This window comes from Schistocerca americana, chromosome 3 (assembly GCF_021461395.2).
Source record: "Schistocerca americana isolate TAMUIC-IGC-003095 chromosome 3, iqSchAmer2.1, whole genome shotgun sequence".
NCBI lineage: Eukaryota > Metazoa > Arthropoda > Insecta > Orthoptera > Acrididae > Schistocerca > Schistocerca americana.
The window spans coordinates 851,255,789-851,276,463 of NC_060121.1; the positions used below are offsets into that span (position 1 = coordinate 851,255,789).

General features: G+C 41.9%; 1 protein-coding gene across 1 annotated transcript in view; it reads left to right on the forward strand.

Moving 5' to 3' along the window:
- The window catches only part of LOC124606437 (serine/threonine-protein phosphatase rdgC), a 1,241,896-nt gene that overhangs the window by 527,002 nt on the left and 694,219 nt on the right, over positions 1 to 20,675 (forward strand). The window contains exon 5 of the mRNA XM_047138419.1: positions 7,717 to 7,887. Coding sequence (XP_046994375.1) covers positions 7,717 to 7,887 — 171 coding nt within the window. The remainder of the gene's footprint in view (positions 1 to 7,716; positions 7,888 to 20,675) is intronic.

A 20,675-nucleotide genomic window follows, 5' to 3' on the forward strand; every position in this document is an offset into this window, starting at 1 on the left:
GAAAGCACGACAGTAAGCAGCAAGCAGGCAGCCGATAAGCTAGGTTTCTGTTTCTAAATATATATTGAAAGTGTTGCATGTGGTAATGCTTAATGACAAACAGTGAACTGGGGCCAGCAGCAATTCCTATTAAATGATGTGCCAAGACCACGATTTTAGAATGACATATATATTCATAAAGACAGAGTAACACTTCGTGTGATCTTCAGGCGTAACATTGGTCTGAAAAATGCTACGCTTAAGACAGTGAATAATGATTAGAAAGAGTACAGAGTTAACAGAGAATTTCCATAAATAATCCGTGACTCAGGGAGGTGGGGTGGTCTTTCTCTCAGCTCTGACCAACTTGACTACCTGACAATGATTATTCCTAGCTGCGCAATTCGGCAGTCTTACCTCAACCTTATTCTCTTTAAAAATAACGATTTTATTCAAAATATATATCCCTTTAACCTTTCAGTTTGTGCATGATATTCATCTTTGTTGTCCTTTCTTCATCTAACAGGTACAATCACAAGTCCATACAGCACTACTAAATACATACATCATCTACAACAATCCAAATGTTCAAATGTGTATGAAATCTTATGGGACTTAACTGCTAAGGTCATCAGTCCCTAAGCTTACACACTACTTAAACTAAATTATCCTAAGGACAAACACACACACCCATGCGCGAGGGAGGACTCGAACCTCCGCCGGGACCAGCCGCACAGTCCATGACTGCAGCACTTTAGACCGCTCGGCTAATCTCGAACGGTACAACACTCCAACTAACAGTGTATCAGAGAGCGTAGAGGCAAAGATTGTGCCACGACAAGACCGAAGATTGTTTAGCAATATCGTTAATTGCTCTCTCTCTCTGGCGTGGACATCGATAACATACAAGAACTTTATGAGACGACCACATTAGACGGTCTGTGAGGAAGTGTCAGCCTCACCTCATTCACTACAGAAATATAGAGAAGTATTTCCTCTCCAGCTTAAAAAAAATCATAGAGACAGTGATACTCTCCATCCATGGTAATCCTGTTCTCCAAGGACTTTTGTATGAGAGTTGACGTCGGCCGGAACTGGCGGTGAATGCTAATGTGCGATACATTTGAGATGTACGGTACTGCGACCATATCACACCTTACTGTGAACAATTGTAATGGCTACGTGCCGATAAACGTAGAGATTATCATACAACATGACGTATCGTCTTTTCCACAATTGTAATCCTTCCTATTTGTCTTTAACCCTAACGCTGATATACGAACAACACAACAGGAATACTCATTTTCAACAAAGTAAGATCATCTCTATACCATTACACAACACTGCCATTGTCTGTATCAGAAACCCAACTTTGGAACAATCTTCCTCAAAAATATTAGAGAAATTAAAATTAAAATTCTTTCAAACTAATGGCCCATCTTCTATCACAATAGCTATCTCTTCTTGCAGCTGACTCTCGTCAGCCCTCCCTCACCCACCACTTTTCCATCCCCCTTTCTTTATTGAAATACTCTTCTTTCCTAGCAGCTCCTGTCATTTTCATTTCAACCGTCTCCTCTTTCATCATCCCTTCCACTTCTTCTAATATCAAACAAGGCTTCAAAAGTGCTAAACCAATCAATATCATCCTTAACGCCTCCATTATATTATTATTGTTATTAGCATTATTGTTATTATTATTGTCGCAAATTGTTACTTTTTTATTAATAATGCGAGTTATTATTATTGACTTTGTTATGTAATAACTAAATAATATCACTCTTATTTCTTCCATTACCTTATCGTCATTATTATTGCTACTGTTGCAGTTATTATTATTGCCAATTATTATCTTTATTAGTTATGTAAAACACTATTATTCTGATTGTTATGTAATATTTTTTGCGTATGTGCTGTTCCTGATGAGAGTTAAGAGAGAACTTTCAGGCCCTAAACTGGTCAGACTCAATAAGCAATACATAAACAAATAATACTTTCATCCCTAAGTAATTATTATACCCTGCATAATCTGTAATCATTTAGTATATTGTAATCTTTGTCTGCCCATATTATTTTTCTCATCTGATATTCCTTCCAGTGTCAGGTAACTATTCCTGGATGACACAGTAAATTTCCATTAACCTCTACGTTCTTCTGGTACGCTTCTTCCATAAACTTCTTTTGTCACCTATTCTTTTTAGAACAATTCTTACCTCGTACGTTTCCTAATTTTCAGCATTCCATGACAGAACTGTATTTAAAATGTTTCCAGTTCCTTTTCCGAATATACAATGATCCACTCATCATTTTCATACATTTCTGTTTTCCAGGCGTTAATTTTCGCGAACGTCTTCCTCGACTCAAAGCCAATAATTGATGCAAGTAATGCTCATTTATTGAAGAAATGCTTCTGTACTCGCAATAAACTATTTATGACGTCTTCTTTGGTTTGAGCATCCAATAATCTTGTTTCATAGGGAAAATATTTCACTTCTCGCATTCGTGTCTCCTTCTGTACTTTTCATTAATCAAGACGCTGTAGTCGTTTTGTTCATCCTTGCATTTTGAAGAATGCACAAAATAACGCAACCATTATCATTCTATCGTTACAGCAAGGCCATTCTATGAAAAGTGATGGTTTTCCACCGTCTGTAACCATTTCCTGTTTTTTTACTTAGTTGCAAATCAACACAGCTCGCATCATAAAACCTTCTCTGTATATATTTAACTGTACTTATTTTTCGTGTTAATTCTTCGAGTAAATTTTACATATGTCACGCCGTAGCCATGGAATGACACAGCAGTGATAAACACTAAAAGAGGTGTAAATGCCATAAAAATCCTTACAGTCACTAGCATCAACATTAGTTCCGATAAAAGGGGCAACGCTTCCTACAAAGATGTCAGCCATAGGGGGTTATCTACAGAAATCAGTGTTTTACTGTGTCTCACGTAAACAAAAACTCACATAAAGTAGCAGCTGACATTTTTGAGCAGACTTACAACATAACTCACTTCTTGGAATTTCTAGCTCCACTTGCTCCCGCTCCCCTCATGATCGCTGACTGTCGCTTTAGGCTACTAATGGATTAATAGGTGGGAAAGGTTTGATAAGGCACAAAGCGACGAGTGTAATGATCCTGAGTTCTCGGAAGTGTGAGTGAAATTCCAAGGTCAAGTTTGTAATCCTCACTGGCATATGATGATGACATATGAATTTTCACACGTCCCATAGCTCAAATGTTCCCAGTATTCCACTTCAAAATGACTAAAGGCTGAAATTGGAGCCCATAACTTCAATAATTTTAAAAGTTGAAGAAAAATTAACAATCCATGAACTTTCAACGTCCTGTCTTTCAAGGGAACAATATGCCATACTTACTGTAAGTGCCTGTGAATGAACTTGTAAGCGGTATTCCGTTGTTATAATATTATATCAGTTTGCTTATAGCCGGACACGGATAAATTAGGAAACTAAGTGCGCAGAGTGCACCACACAGTTCACATCCATTACTCACCGTTTTTTGCTACATAGAATGGAATTACTTACTGTCCATAAAGCACGAAGTGCCACCTGAAAGTTTTTTAACACTTTTCTATGCATGAGGCACAATTCATTCTGGTAATGTTAGAAAATGTTAAAAGTTTCTTAGTGATTTAGTCAAAAATGTCTCTACAATAATTAATGATCGTTGCATATTAACACTGCAGTCAACGACACTTTCCATTTATCAGCGAATACAGCACATTTCCATGTAGATACTTCACAATCTTCAAGCCACAATGCATTGAAACTTACTCTGTCCATCCGAAACGTTCCGAGACAGATTTTACTCCTGGGTTATAAGCGACATCAGCACATTATCTACTGTGAAAGCTTGAACTAACAACTTTTAACAGGAGACGTGCACTCGATCAGCCATTTGCGAGCAGGCATTGTTAAATAATGGGCATACGGCTGTCGCGTATCAACGTAGTTGTATTGTATATCACAATGGAGCAACGTCTGTAAACAAGTGCACAAGACAGTCTCCAAAATTATTTGCAGAGGAGAAAAGTGTGTTTAAAGGTTGACCAGAACACCTGGACTCCAAAATCAAAACAATGACGTGTGGACGCGCTGCCGGCACATGATTTAAATGAAAAACGCAGACATTTCTATTTCCCCAAAAATTAACGTGTGTGACGAGACTTGGCGTCATCGATACGAACCTACTAAAAAACTATAAAGTACTGGCGGTCATATGAAGGTTCAACGATTTGACGACATTAGCGATACTGGTGTCAATGTGAAGCACGAATTCAGCAATATCCCAATCCGATAGTTTCACATTGTTTTATCAACGTTATGTGCGTAGTAATCAAGTGGGGGGAGGCGAGGGGAGACTATATTAAGGTTGCCAGACCCAGAGATAGAAAAGTCGGACTTGGGAGTATATTTAGACGCACATTTTTCCCCTAGTAGTAGGACTATCTGTTTTAAACAGAAACAGAGAGAGTTGGGTATTTGCAATCGTCTATTGCAGGTCAATTAAAGGCAGTTTTTGCGGCATCAGATTGAAGTGTACTGAAACTGAACCAACTATCAGTAAAAATCCCTATATCCTGTCAATTATGATATCAACTATGTGTTGAGTTGTCGTAATTGCTCACACTTTTTCCTAACTAACTCTCATTTGGACATGCGTGTCTTAAAACGGATAGGAGCGACGCGCGTGCGTCGCGGGGCAGTGCAGCCTGAGCTGATGCGCACATTCTAGTTTGCGTCTCTCGCTCTGCACGAAGCATGATTGTGAGACTATGTGTTGCCACGTACGGCCTACGAAGAAATACTGATTGCTATATCGTATATTCTTGTGGTATACCTCCTTACTGCTGCTCATACTTACTCCTCATGCTTATGTCATTAGCTTGGAACTGTCCTTAGTTGTGGGTTCCCTACTGCATCGCTAAAAAGCCTGATAAAAGCCGGACAGGTCCGCCTTGTTTGTATTTGCCCGGAAACGGCCGTAAAAAGCTGGCATCCCTAGAATATGTAGAACTCCTAATGCAGTAAAAGTACCATCTTAACTTCTCACTCTGTTTTTTATTTATGTGCTCTCAAAACTTTTATTGAACTGTGGGGACATACCTACAGTATTTCAAGATAGCTTTTAATGAACCTCTGACGCCGACACTGCTTATGACTTATTAGCGGATACAGCACACTTAGTCGGTCGGAGTGGCCGAGCGGTTCTAGGCGCTACAGTCTGGAACCGCGCGACCGCTACGGTCGCAGGTTCGAATCCTGCCTCGGGCATGGATGTGTGTGATGTCCTTAGGTAAGTTAGGTTCAAGTAGTTCTAAGTTCTAGGGGACTGATGACCTCAAAAGTTAAGTCCCATAGTGTTCAGAGCCATTTGAACAGCACACTCCCATAAAAATACTTCCATCTGATTCTTCTCAACATTCTAGACAGGGTGTCCAATTGAACACCTTTCAGCCGTCCAGTTTCCAAACTTATTTATTTTGGCTGCCAGTTTCGGTGATTTATTGCACCATCTTCAGGCCCCTGACCGACGCGTAGGAAGATTCCACCTCGGTTGTGAAAAAAACGGGGGCCAGCAATATTGGTATTAGTAGATTTCTGTTTGCTAAAGCGATACGTCCAACCATCATTTGCCGACAACAACCGAAATGGAATATTCCTACACGTCCGCCTGGGACCTGAAGATGGTGTAGTAAATCACCGAAATTAGTAGCCAAATGAAATAAATTTGGGAACAGGACGGCTGAAAGATATTTATTTTTGACATCCCGTATCGATCAGCCCAGTCCCGCAACCATCTATGGAAAAGATGGACATTCATAGACATTCAAGACGGGTTGCAACAAAACTTATAAGATTTGGACAAACGTGACGACGGTCCGCATAAAGTAACTTTTAATGCGATACTGCACTCTGCCGCCACTTACGAGAGTCCAGAAACACACAAACACACACACACACACACACACACACACACACACACACACACACTTTTTGAATCCCGTCCTTGCTTGCGATTAGTCCCAGCTCCGAAGGCTATGCTGCAATTACGCTTCCGGCCAGTAAAATTGCTACACCACGAAGATGACGTGCTACAGACGCGAAATTTAGCCGACAGGAAGAAGATGCTGTGATAGGCAAATGATTAGCTTTTCAGAGCATTCACACATGGTTGGCGCCGGTTGCGACAGCTACAACGTGCTGACATGAGGAATGTTTCCAACCGACTTCTCATGCACAAACAGCAGTTGACCGGCGTTGCCTGGTGAAACGTTGTTCTGACGCCTCGTGTAATGAGAAGGAATGAGTACCATAACGTTTCCGACTTTGGTAAAGGTCAGATTGTAGCCTGTCGCGATTGCGGTTTATCATATCGCGACATTGCTACTCGAGTCGGTCGACATCTAATGACTGTTTAGCGGAATATGGAATCGGTGGGTTCAGGAAGGTAATACGGAACGCCGTGCTGGATCCCAACGGCCTTGTATCACTAGCAGTCGAGATGACAGGCATCTTATCCGCATGGCTGTAACGGATCGTGCAGCCACGTCTCGATCCCTGAGTCAACAGATGGGGACGTTTGCAAGACAACAACCATCTGCACGAACAGTTCGACGACGTTTGCAGCAGCACGGACTATCAGCTCGGAGACCATGGCTGCGGTTACCCTTGACGCTGCATCGCAGGCAGGAGCGGCTGTGATGGTGTACTCAACGACGAACCTGGGTTCACGAATGGCAAAACGTCGTTTTTTCGGATGAATCCAGGGTCTGTTTACAGCATCATGATGGTCGCATCCGTGTTTGGCGACATCACGGTGAACGCACATTGGAAGCGTCTATTCGTCATCCCCATACGGGCATATCACTCTGCGTGATGGTATGGGGTAAAACTGGTTACAAGTCTCGGTCACCTCTTGTTCGCACTGACGGGACTTTAAACAGTGGACGCTACGTTTCAGATGTGTTACGACCCGTGGCTCTACCCTTCATTCGATCCCACCGAAACCCTACATTTTGGCAGGATAATGCACGACCGCATGCTGCAGGTTCTGTACGGGCCTTTCTGTATACAGAAAATGTTCGACTGCTGCCCCGGCCAGCACATTCTCCAGATCTCTCACCAACTGAAAACGTCTGGTCAATGGTGGCCAAGCAACTGGCTCGTCACAATACGCCAGTCACTACTTTTGATGAACTGTGGTGTCGAGTTGAATATGCATGGGCAGCTGTACCTGTACACGCCATTCAAACTCTCTTTGACTCAATGCCCAGGCGTATCAAGGCCGTTACTACGGCCGGAGGTGGTTGTTCTGGGCACTGATTTCTCAGGATCTATGCACCCAAATTGCATGAAAATGTAATCACATGTCAGTTCCAGTATAATGTATTTATGCAATGAATACGCGTTTATCATCTGCATTTCTTCTTGGTGTAGCTATTTTAATGGCCAGTAGTGTAAATTCTATAGCATTAACGCGCCTCATAGATGTTCTGATACTAAGTAAGGCGGGATGACAATGGGGCGCTGTTTACTTTCAACTCCTGCAGTACAGCTGACAGTATTTCCGGCGGCGTCACGAGCAGTGCACGCGCAGTACTGACAGAGCACACAGCAGCGGCTAACCCCAGCTCTCCTGCCCGCCCTTTCCCCCGCGCTGTGGTCGACTGCCTAATCACCGTGTGTGGTGTCTGCGGTCGTGATTGCAGCAGCCGCACCGCCTGCACGCGCGCTACGTGGCCAGCATCCTGCGGGAGGCCGCCGCCGCACTCAAGCGGCTGCCCAACCTCAACCAGGCCTCCACCTCCGTCAGCAAGCAGGTCACCATCTGCGGCGACCTGCACGGCAAGCTCGAGGACCTGCTCGTCATCTTCCACAAGGTACGTGTCTCTTCCTGTCCACATTCCCTTACATAGGCCACTGTGACACCCAGCAGAACACTGATGGTTCAAATGGTTGAGAGCACTATGCGACTTAACTTCTGAGGTCATCAGTCGCCTAGAATTTAGAACTAATTAAACCTAACTAACCTAAAGACAGCACACACATCCATGCCCGAGGCAGGATTCGAGCCTGCGACCGGAGCGGAATACTGATGAATCCTCAAAACCATTCACCAAGCTTTAAGATGCTACGATGATCAAAATTATAACATCAGCGCCGGCTGGTGTGGACGAGCGATTCTAAGCAGTTCAGTTTGGAACCGCGCGACAGGTTCGAATTCTGCCTCAGGTACGGGTGTATGTTATGTCCTTAGGCTACGCAGGTTTAAGTAGTTCTAAGTTCTAGGGGACTGATGACCTCAGATGTTAAATCCCATAGTGCTCAGAGCCATTTATAACATCAGCAACTAAAGCAATAAAACGAGATCAATCATCATATGCACTAAAAAAAAATAAATAAAAATGGAAAATAAAAATAAAACATAAAAATAAACTAAAATAAAAAATTAAAATACACAACGAAAATTTTTTTTAAAAAACTTATTTACTTTGATAGCTGATTTTTGTCCTCAAGAACTTCGCGCTTGTACAGACCCTCTATATACTTCTTCCACCTTTCTGCTTTCCCTTCTTTGCTTAGAACTGGGTTTCAATCTGAGCTCTTGATATTCATCTAAGTGGTTCTTTCTTCTCCAAAGGTCTCTTTAATTTTCCTGTAGGCAGTATCTATCTTACCCCTAGTGATACATGCTTCTACATCCTTACATTTGTCCTCTAGCCAAACCTGCTTAGCCACTTTGCACTTCTTGTCGATCTCAGTTTTGAGACAGTATTATGGAAATGGAAGAGGAGGTAGAAAAAGATGAAGTGGGAGATAAGATACTGCGTGAAGAGTTTGACAGAGCACTGATAGACCTCAGTCGAAACAAGGCCCAACTACTGACGGCCTTGGGAGTGCCAGTCCTGACAAAATTCTACCATCTGGTCAGCAAGATGTATGAGACAGGCGAAATACCCTCAGACTTCAAGAAGAATATAATAATTCCAATCCCAAGGAGAGCAGGTGTTGACAGATGTGAAAATTATCGAACTATCAGTTTAATAAGCCACGGCTGCAAAATGCTAACGCGAATTCTTTACAGACGAATGGAAAAACTGGTAGAAGCCGATTTCGGGGAAGATCAGTTTGTATTCCGTAGAAATGTTGGAACACGTGAGGCAATACTGACCTTACGACTTATCTTAGAGAATAGATTAAGGAAAGGCAAGCTTACGTTTCTAGCATTTGTAGACTTAGAGAAAGCTTTTGACAATGTTGATTGGAATATTCTCTTTCATAATCTGAAGGTGGCAGGGTAAAATATAGGGAGCGAAAGGCTATTTACAATTTGTACAGAAACCGGATGGCAGTTATAAGAGTCTAGGGGCATGAAAGGAAGCAGTGGTCGGGAAGGGAGTGAGACAGGGTTGCAGCCTCTCCCCGATGTTATTCAATCTGTATAGTGAGCAAGCAGTAAAGGGAAACAAAAGAAAAATTCGGAGCAGGTATTAAAATCCATGGAGAAGAAACAAAAACTTTGAGGTTCGCCTATGACATTGTAATTCTGTGAGAGACAACAAACGACTTGGAAGAGCAGTTGAACGGAATGGACAGTGTCTTGAAAGGAGGGTATAAGATGAACATCAACAAAAGCAAAACGAGGATAATGGAATGTAGTCGAGTTAATTCGGGTGATGCTGCGGGAATTAGATTAGGACATGAGACGCTTAAAGTAGTAAATCGGTTTTACTATTTGGGGAGCAAAATAACTCACGATGGTCGAAGTAGAAAGGATATAAAATGTAGACTGGCAATGGCAAGGAAAGCGTTTCTGAAGAAGAGAAATTTGTTAACATCGAGTATAGATTTAAGTGTCAGGAAGTCGTTTCTGAAAGTATTTGTATGGAGTGTAGCCATGTATGGAAGTGAAACGTGTACGATAAATAGTTTACATAAGAAGAGGATAGAAGCTTTCTAAATGTGGTGCTACAGAAGAATGCTGAAGATTAGATGGGTAGATCACATAACTAATGAGGAAGTATTGAATAGGATTGGGGAGAAGAGAAGTTTGTGGCACAACTTGACCAGAAGAAGGGATCGGTTGGCAGGACGTATTCTGAGGCGTCAAGGATCACCAATTTAGTATTGGAGGGCAACGTGGAGGGTAGAAATCGTAGAGGGAGACCAAGAGATGAATACACTAAGCAGATTCGGAAGGATGTAGGCTGCAGTAGACATTGGGAGATGAAGAAGCTGGCACAGGGTAGAGTAGCATGGAGAGCTGCATCAAACCACTCTCTGGACTGAAGACCACAACAACAACAACAACAACAACAACAGCTGATCTTTTTAGATTTTTATGAGCTGAGTCCAAATCAAGCCCTACTTTTTTTGTATCACCCATAGTTTTCGAGCAGTATGCTTTTTACTGAATAGTATAAAAATCCTATGCTATACGGTAAACGGGGAAATTAGTGACACGCTATGTTGCAACATAAGCATAGTTTGTATCTACAGTAATCTACTTAAAACAATGATATGTGTTAATATAGGTTTCATTTCTTTTTTCTTTGAAGCTTCTTGTGTAGGTTTTTCTACGATGAGTCGCTTGCTGGACTTCTCGGTGAAGTGACCAACAGTCGTCCCCCATCATGTTGGTGAACACTGCCTTGGTAGTGTTTTTCCATCACTTTAATGTCCTGGTGGAAATGCTCTCCCAGCTCTTCACTAACATATTGTCCGGGAAGTAATAAACGTGGCTGTTCAAAAAGCGAAGTTTCAGGCTCATTAAAAATCCTTAAGTTTTAAACTTCTTTAACATTGTAACTACAATAGAAACACATTGAAGGTCTTTTTCATGTCCTAAGAACTTTGTAACGACTTCCTTGAATAATACCCATGCCTCTTTCTCATTTAAGCTCATTGTGGATTCAAAGTTAACGCCATGCAACAATTTGGGCTCTAGACTCTCTGTATTAAAAAGGAATTCATCATCATCCGTTTCATCTAAATCACATTGTACATCAGAAAATACTTCTGTTGTAATAGAATTTAAATCATCTGGTGGTTCAGGAACCGGGAAATTCACACAACTGGTCGGATGGTGGACAGAAGGTTAGGGTAGCTTATTACCTTCTTGTTTTTTGAATTATGACCAGTAATATCATCACTGTATAGTAGCAATCATTGGAATGATTTCTTGGCTCCCTCCGTATAGGAACAGCAAATCTAAAGGCTTTTTTTTCGTTTTTGGACCATTTCCTCAAATCTTCAACACACACATTACGTACCTTATGCGGCGCCAAGATTTATCTTGGTCATCAAGTTCAGATCCAAAGTATGATCGATAAACCTTTTTCACAAAGGCTATAATGTTTCTTTGGTGTTTTTTAATCACAAATTCACCACAAATATAACAAAAACTGTCAGCAGAGTTTTTACAACCACGATTAGACATTGTACCCTGAGCACATGTATGGGAAACGGGAAAGTGAGGTTAGTTTGACAGTAAACAAAACACCATCTGTTAACACAAAAATAGAATCGACCTTCTTTGCCAGCAAATGTTTTTCAGCAGTGCTACCAACGTCATATACATTAATTACGTCTCCTTTTTAAATTTTTGTAACTATATAAAAGCTGTTAAATTCCTTAAAAAATCGCGTAATTTAATAAATTTTAATGTGAAATGTGAAGAAATGGTGGGTGATACAGTTTTTTAAATATCATATTTGGATTTCCCACCCTAAAAAATATAAGAATAAAGTATTTTCAGCAAAAAAATTTTCCATCGTTGGCCTGTGTTATCACCGTACCACGATGGAATTATCCGAATAATACAAAAATCGGAAGATGTGATTTACAAAATGACTTTAGTTTCAGAAATATTGGATGATTTGTTCAGGAGAAAGAGCTACGCACACTGAGCGAGTCAATAACGCTCTGGTCCACCTCTGGCCCTTATGCAAGCAGTCCTTGGACCCGACATTGATTAACAGAGTCATTGGATGTCCTCCTGAGAGATATCGTGCCAAATCCTGCCCAACTGGCGCGTTAGATCGTGAAAATCCCGAGCTGGTTGGAGGTCCCTGCCCATGATGCCCCAAACGCTGTCAATTGGTGAGAGATAGGGCAACCTTGCTCGTCAAGGTACCGTTTGGCAAGCATGAAGACAAGCGGTAAAAGCTCTCGCCGTTTGCGGGCGGGCATTACTTTGCTGAAATATAGGCACAGGATGGCTTGACATAAAGGGTAACAAGTGGCGACGTACTGTGAATGTGCCTCGGACGACAAACATAAGGGTCTTGACGAGAAATGAAATGACACCCTGTGCTGTAGGGCCGTATGGCGGGCGACAGTCGGTTTGGTATACCATTGCTGTCAGTGGCGTCTCTAGACACGTCTTTGGCCTGAAATCTCATTGAATAGAGTAGGATTGTCTCCAGTGATGAGTCCCTCTTCGAAGTGTGCCTCGATGACCAGCAATAATGTCTGGAGGCTTCCCGGAGAGCGATGGCATACCAACCTCAGTGTCGCCTGCCATACATTCCAAAAACCAGTATTGCTTGTCTGTTGTGCCATTTCATTACGTAGCAGGACCCATTTTATCCGAGGCTCTCTTGCAGCACAGCGGTTCGTCGACGATATTCTTCGCCCCGTTTTATTGCCCTTTATGGCAAGCTGTGGAAATTTGGACATTCGTGGTAAGGTCTTATGGGTCCAGACTGCTGAGGTCATCGGTCCCTAAGCCTACACACTACTTAATCTAACTTAAACTAACTTACGCTATAGGCAACACATACACCCGTGCCCGAGGGAGGACTCGAACCTCCGACGTGGGGAACCGCACGGACCGTGACAAGACACCTAAGACCGCGCGGCTACCCCGCCCGTAAGCCATGCTCGGCTTACTTTTCAGAAAGATAATGCCTGCTCACACACGGCGAGAGTTACACTGCGTCTCGTCGAGGTTTCCAAATCCTACCTTGGCCAGCAAGGATGCTATTGGGAGCTAGATGCGTGGGACATTCCATTTTGGGAAATCGTTATGAAATTCAATATTCAGAGATCCACAATATCAGAAATGTGCCGAGAATACGAATTTTCCGGCATTAACTCTGACCAGAGACAAAGCAGTGACCAACGGCCTTCACTTGACGAGCGAGAGCAGGGGGTCTGCGTTAAGTTGTCAGTGCCGGGAGACAAGCAAAACTACGGGAAACAAGCGCAGAAGTCAATGTGGGACGTACGACCATCATAGGATTTGGCATAAATGGGCTATGGGAGCAGACGGCCGATGCTAACTTTACAACATCGCCTGCAGCGCCTCTCCCGGCTCGTGATCATATCGATTGGACCCTGGACGACTGCAGAACAGGTAACTCTCGATTTCCGTTGATAAGAGCTGATGACAGGGTTCAAGTGAGGCACAGACCCCACGTAGCCATGGACCCAAGTTTTCGACAAGGCGCTGTACAAGCTGGTGGTGGCTGCACAATGGTGTGGGCCTTGTTTACATGGAATGGAACCGATCACTGACTGGAAATGATTATGCTTGGCTAGTCGGAGATCATTTGCAGCAACTAATGAACCTTTCTTCCCAAACAACGATGGAATTTTTATGGATGACAGTGCACCGTGTCACTGGTCCACAATTTTTCGCGACTGGTCTGAAGATCATTCTGGATGACTGGAGCGAGAGATTTGACCACCCAAATCGCCCGACATGAATACTATTGAACTTTTATGGGATATAATCGAGAGCTTAGTTCGTGAACAAAATCCTGCACCTGCAACTCTTTCACAACTATGGACGGTTGTAGAAGCAGCGTGGCTCAGTATTTCTGCAGGGGACTTCCAACGACTTGTTGAGTCCATGCCACGTCGAACTACTGTACTATGCCGGGCAAAAGGAGGTCCGACACGATGTTAGGACGTGTCACATGGTTTTTGTCACCTTAATGTATTGTAGCACTTGTTTCTATGTAGGGTGCAAGCTTCAAGGAGAAACGTCACTTGGCAGTGAAACGTCACGTGCAAGTTACTTTGGTCGTTATATTTTGCACATTAGTGTAGTTTTACTGCGTCGCATTCCCGCTACGTCAGTAGGTAACAATCTCGCTGTGAGCGGTAGTTTTAGCGCAAGATTGTAGTACCCTCCGTTTTGTTTCGTGAATAGGAAACAGTAACATTAATACTTCCGATGTTTTCTGCCTGTTGGCGTTTAATATCAAGCAAAATTATGTTAAATATTATTAAATTACATCTATCGCTATGCGGCTGAATAAATACAATTTACTCTTCGACAAACTGATGGAAGCAATATTTCCCGCACACTGGACTCGCATTCGGAAGGACGACGGTTCAATCCCGCGTCCGACCATCCTGATATAGGTTTTCCGTGATTTCCCTATATCACTTCAGGCAAATGCCGGGATGGTTCCTTTGAAAGGGCACGGCCGATTTCCTTCCCCATCCTTCCCTAACCCGAGCTTGTGCTCCGTCTCTAATGACCTCGTTGTCGATGGGACGTTAAACACTAATCTCCTCCTCCTCCAATATTTCCCTTGGTAACCGAACGCTATGATTCATGTAACAGTATTTACAACCAGTTGCATAGTTTTCAGCTCCGAATAAGTTAGGCATACAGACAGATGTACGATGGACTCGCCAGTGCTTCGCTGGCGGATGTAGCGCGCGCAAACACCTGCGCTTCGGAACAAAAGCCCGACCGTTTGAATGCGGCCATTGTACGCACTGGTCTGGGCTTGGTGCTGATATTCACACCGAGAACTGTGTGCGTCCGCGGCTAATTTCGCGCTACTCGTGGTGCTCTCCTCTGCAATGTGCGTGTGCGTGTGTGCGTGGGCGGAAGCTCTAGTGTGTGTGCTCGCGCCACGTTAATCTGTCGGCCGGGCGCCGTGTTTGGGAAACACCGGGACTCGAATGATGCGGAATTCTCCAGCCTGATGTATTTAATGTTCTGTGCAGCACACACAACAGTCTGCGGTTCTCGCAAAAGGGGCTTTTTATGGTCCAATTTGGATACACGAGGTAGAACAGGTTTCAGAAAATAATTAATACAAAAGTTGAAGAAACAATTGACAGAGAAGTGTTAGAGAAAAACTGTTGACTATGGAGGGGTTCCAAGGTAGGAGAGTGGAAAAAAAGAAACTGGTTCGAAGTGGTCAGAAGAGATGAAGAAAACTTGGCCAGTTTGCCCTCTTGCAGGGTTCCGTACAAACTTAATTATTCAACCATCCCTGTTATCGATACTGGCAAGATATTGGTCTCAGAGATTCCAAGACATTCGAGAACGTTTTAATTTTAAGTTTGAAGTTGGGTTTGAAGTGGTCAGAAGAGATGAAGAAAACTTGGCCAGTTTGCCCTCTTGCAGGGTTCCGTACAAACTTAATTATTCAACCATCCCTGTTATCGATACTGGCAAGATATTGGTCTCAGAGATTCCAAGACATTCGAGAACGTTTTAATTTTAAGTTTGAAGTTGGGTAACAAATAAGAAAAGAAATACACTTTTCTTTGATATAATTACAAATTCCACAATTTTAGGAATTTTGTTCCCTTTAGTTGAACTGTGAAATCTCGCTTCTCGCAAAATTTTGTGATTAACCTATAGGTTTAGATACGAACATTTCTAGTTAGGCCTTAGTCGGACTTTTATTGACACCAAACGAAACAACAAGTTTACTGTTACCAGTCACTGTTTATTTATCTCTACGACGCGTTTCACAGGTTTAAACCTGCATCATCGGTTGGATTTACATTTCTTAGTATGCCGTGTGTGTGTGTGTGTGTGTGTGTGTGTGTGTGTGTGTGTGTGTGTGTGTGTGTGTGGTGTTACGATTTTTTTGGAGTAACTCACGGCACTGTCTGGGGCTTTTGTTACCTCCAGTGGTCACAGGTTCCTTTCACAGCTCTAATACATCATTTCGAAAGACGTTATTTTTGAGACGATTACTATTGAAGTGAATATGCTGTGTCGCCGTTGCGAGCTCCTCTGAAGTGTTTTCGTGATTGAAAATAGCCTTGATTGCCTGACGTTGCAGACAAACTTAAAATGCGCATATTTTAGGTTCAAATGAAAGAACATACACAACGCGTATGTCATACTAAAAATGTAAATCCACCTAGTGATGGAGGTTTAAACCCTTGAAACGAGTGGTGGAGATAAATAAACAGAAACTGGTAACAGTATACTTGTTGTTTCATTTGACAACCTATAGGTTTTAATGTGTGAGTTCGCAGACTCCAGAATATATGACATAAACGACCGTATCTTTTGACTGCAGTGACTTCGAAGATGAAATCTTTTACACCGACTATAGAGCACAGACCTCAGTACGTGTTACAACTTGGAACTTCTATCGGTTCCTGAGAAAAAGAAGTCTTAACAGACGCGTACACACACAGTCAGACAACAAATGAAAAAGAAATATGTTTTTCGTGTGATACGGATACAGATTAACACTTCTCAGAAATTTCCCCTTAGATCTACGGTGCAAGCTTGATTCCTGCCAAATTTCATGATTCTAGGCCAACGTGAAGCACCCTATGGGTTTTGATGAATGAGTCTGCAAATACTTACATTAAAGTACGTGACGTAAAAGGCTATGTATTCTGATTGCATTGACTTAGATGCTTACTTTTATTTAAACGCGAAGGGACTATACACGTTACTATGTGATATAAATTTCAGCTCGAAATGTCTACCCATTCCGGAGGAAAAGAGGTCTTTATAAACGGACGTGAGGACAGATAGTCGGATAACAAATGACTAAAAAATACGTGTGGTATTATTATAAATTAACAATTTACGGATATTTTCCCGTAAGCTATACTGTGAAGCCAAATTTATTGCCACATTTCATGATTCCACGCCAGTGGAAAGTACCGTATAGGTTTTGATGAGTGAGTTTTCCGGTTTCAAAATATGTGACGTAAATGGCTGTATCTTTTGATTGCACTGACTTGGAAGTTTCTATTTTTTTATATCGCCTAGGAACTATAGACCATAGTATGTGACATGTATTTCAAGTTAATACGCATTTTCGGATAAGGGCTCCGTTTTTACCGATAAAAACAAGACAGAAGAAAAAAAAACAAGATGAACCGTTGAAGCAGCACTGGAAGATAGGAGAAGGACAACGAATAAAGACATTAAATTACGACGTGGAGCTTTTTTGGTCCATCCGATAAGAAGAAGAACCATAATTTTATAGTCAACAGATTTCGGACTTTTTAAACATTACACATCCGTGCAGATATAGGGCAACATAAGCGAAATTAGGCCTTTTTCATTTCACTACCACTACTTCATGCTGTTTTGCCACTGATCATCCACGCTGAAAGCAGTTCACACTTTTTTTTAGTTTTTTGCTGTGAAGTTCCAAGCTTGGTTTTCCTTGCCCGTCGTATCCCTTAAAATGACCCTGTAACATCACTCATAGTTTCAAAGCAGTTTAAAGTCACCTCGGGGACTGATTCTGTCAGTAAAAAGTCTATCACCTCATCTACCGATGGAATAAAAATTCATATTCAGCGCGATGTCTTGTTAAGGCGATGCCGTGGATAAAGTCTTGAAAGGATTTTAGAACAAAATAATCGCAAACAGAACCGAATTACCTTACACAGAAATTATAAATGTGAATGAATGTATGTGGTGTAAATATCTTCTACCGAATTTCCCAGATAAATTACTCTGACTTCTAGATATTGGTTTGTTACGAGTCTATTGTAATAATAAGTTTCGAAGAGCACAGCGTGCTTAAATGAGGGCAAAAGGGAGCCGTAGCTCACCCATACATACGACTCAGAAGTACTGTGACTTGTACATGTTTTAAGATATAGATCAGTTTAATAAGGGTGGAATTACATATTTTTAGTATTATCATAGCAAGTGTGTTTATTTGTAAATTGCGGTCTTTCAATAATAAATGAAATAAGGTATGGGCCCTGAACTACGTACCCTCCGACCAGAGTTGCAATATTAAAAATTTTCGTTGGTTTCGTTGTCTAGGGGCTGGGATATGTAGTTGTCGCATTACAAGCCAAATACTGCTGAGTCTACAGTATACGATAAGAATACACACATGAATCGAATGGTCGAAGGTTTCTATCACTCGGCAGTTGCGAATTATGAATGTAACATATAAATTTATAAATGAAAGATTGCAATTAAATAAAATCTGCAGGTACTATCTTGACGACTTTAAATGATGAGTACGGTAGTAGAATTACTTTTGATAATGCGGTATATTTCTGCAAAACACTTACTGGCGTCGATGGTCCGGCAATTAAATAAAATACAAGTTGAATAACAGGGAAACAATAGATTCCTACTGCACGCAATTAGTTATGAACGACAACATAGCTCGCGAGATATTCACTTCTAAACGCATACTACGTCATCACTGTAGAAACCTCGGAAATCTCACAAGTTCACAAGTCCGCACCCTGAAGTATTTCTATCTCTCGCGACTACGCGCAAAGCGCCACACACTCCAAGTCGCTCTCGCTGCCGTGCGTCCCTCGCGCCGTACTCTCCAGCAATCTCTCGTGTCCTCCCCCATGCTGTCCAGAAGTCGCCGAGTCCTGTGCGACTGTCACTCGCGCTGCCCTGTTCAGAACTCCCCCTCCACTCGCCTCACTTAGTAACTAGCGCTGTGATTGGCGATAGCGCTCCTGTCATGTCTCCAAGCCAACGCACTCTCACAAAAATTTTGAAACATATCCGAAATACCGGATTTACATGTAAATAACTTGAAATTAAATAAATATTCTTTGCCTGGACCATAAACACGCCTAACACACATTATTAAATACATAAAAAAATCAAATGAACATATATCAAAGGAACAGAAACAAAAGGTCGGCCAGTAGCCTAATGTCACTGTGTTTTCTAAAGCACAGTAAATAATTGACCAATTTCTTAATGAATAGTATCTATCGGAAATAAACAAAGACACAGATGAATAAATATATTTATAAGCATGCTGCTACCGCTTTTTTGTGTAACTGTGGAGTGCTTATGGCCAAATGCGATCGATAGTAATTGGCCACGTTGCCCTCCAATAACTCATGCACTATTCAAGTTACATGCCTGTAATTTATAGGAATTTAGGTTCACACAAATAGCTTTCTAAAGACACGTCGGTCGACGAAATCCGATGAACCGTTTAGATTTTCGAAATACGTCGCTGGGTGTTACTTGTATGATTTACAGTCAGATACTAAACTTTAAACCAGTAAATTTATTGAAAATCTGATTACACCATCAGAATCTTCGTGCAAATAATGATAATGTACATGTTTCTTTTTGAGGTATCATGACTCATCTGGCTACTATTAATTTCTATACGAACTGTGAAATGTCTGCCACAAAGGTTTCACAAAGTCCGCCATCTTTGGCACTCCCGGCATGTCTCCTTCATCGATACAACGTCACCATGGAATTCTCAGACACGTCGCTGGACCACAAGCTGGAACCACCCCTCATGCTCAGCTAGCGTTCGACACCACGAGGTCGCTGCCGGGCAGCGGCCCGCCGAGTGGGCCCCGCGCGGCCACGCCAACTCCGAACTTAGAATACTTCCAGGGCGTCACAACTCGCCCGTTACCTCACAAAATGTTACTCGTAATTTGTCTGTTGTCATGTTTTATTGACCTCAAAGGTCTCACATAAAACGCTTATTTTTTTCCTCACGTAAACTGACAGTATGAGTCACGTTTAAAATTTTATATTCTGTTAAATAATGAAAATTATTCCTGACGTCTTGTCCCAGGCAGCAGCGCACTACTTTCTTCACAGCGAGTGTATTATAACATGACTCAGACATGTCCCAAATGTTCTAGATAGTTAGATGAAAGAACATTGTTACCCATCATTTCAGAGAAAAATAGTTGAAAAGGTACATATATATTGAGGCACTGTTGTGTCTAGGAAAGGTAAGGGCATGGCCAGACTGCTCAAGTCATTTACGAGTGGCAAGGCTAATGTGGTTGAGGTACATTTGTATACAAGTTTTAAGTTGGTAGGACTGTGACAAACTTTATTCTTAGCAGATGCCATTTAGATCGCTAGGCCGGCGAATGTCTGTAAAAGAGTTCTCCATGTGTTTTAGATGAAGATTTCTGGAAAAATATGTCATATTGACCATGAAGATTAAATGATCATCTTATTATGTTATTTTATTGTTTACATTTTAAACAACGTGCATTTGCTATGCCGTAATCAGTTTCGACCAGTTAGTAGTCATCTTCCTGCTAAAAGCAGCCGTTTGCGACATGATGATGATGTGAGGAATAATTTAACAATAGACTAAAAAATATCATCTGATCGAAGTAGTAACTTCTTCAGAGGAAGAAACCGCAAGAATAGGGTAAATCTGCTCTTCATAAATAAGTTACATTATCGATACGAATGTCATTTCTGAAGTTAAAGGGGAACAGAAAAATCTGTACTCCGCGATGGAGTACAAGGTTTTTTTTTTTTGTGTGTGTGTGTGTGTGTGTGTGTGTGTGTGTGTGTGTGTGTGTGTGTGTGTGTGTGTGCGTGTGTTTGGCACGATCACATGAAGACTTACGTCACTGGTCGACAGTAACGTGCGGTTCACATTGAGGTGATAGGACATGCGACGCAACTCGTGGTGTGATGCAGAAGCAACCC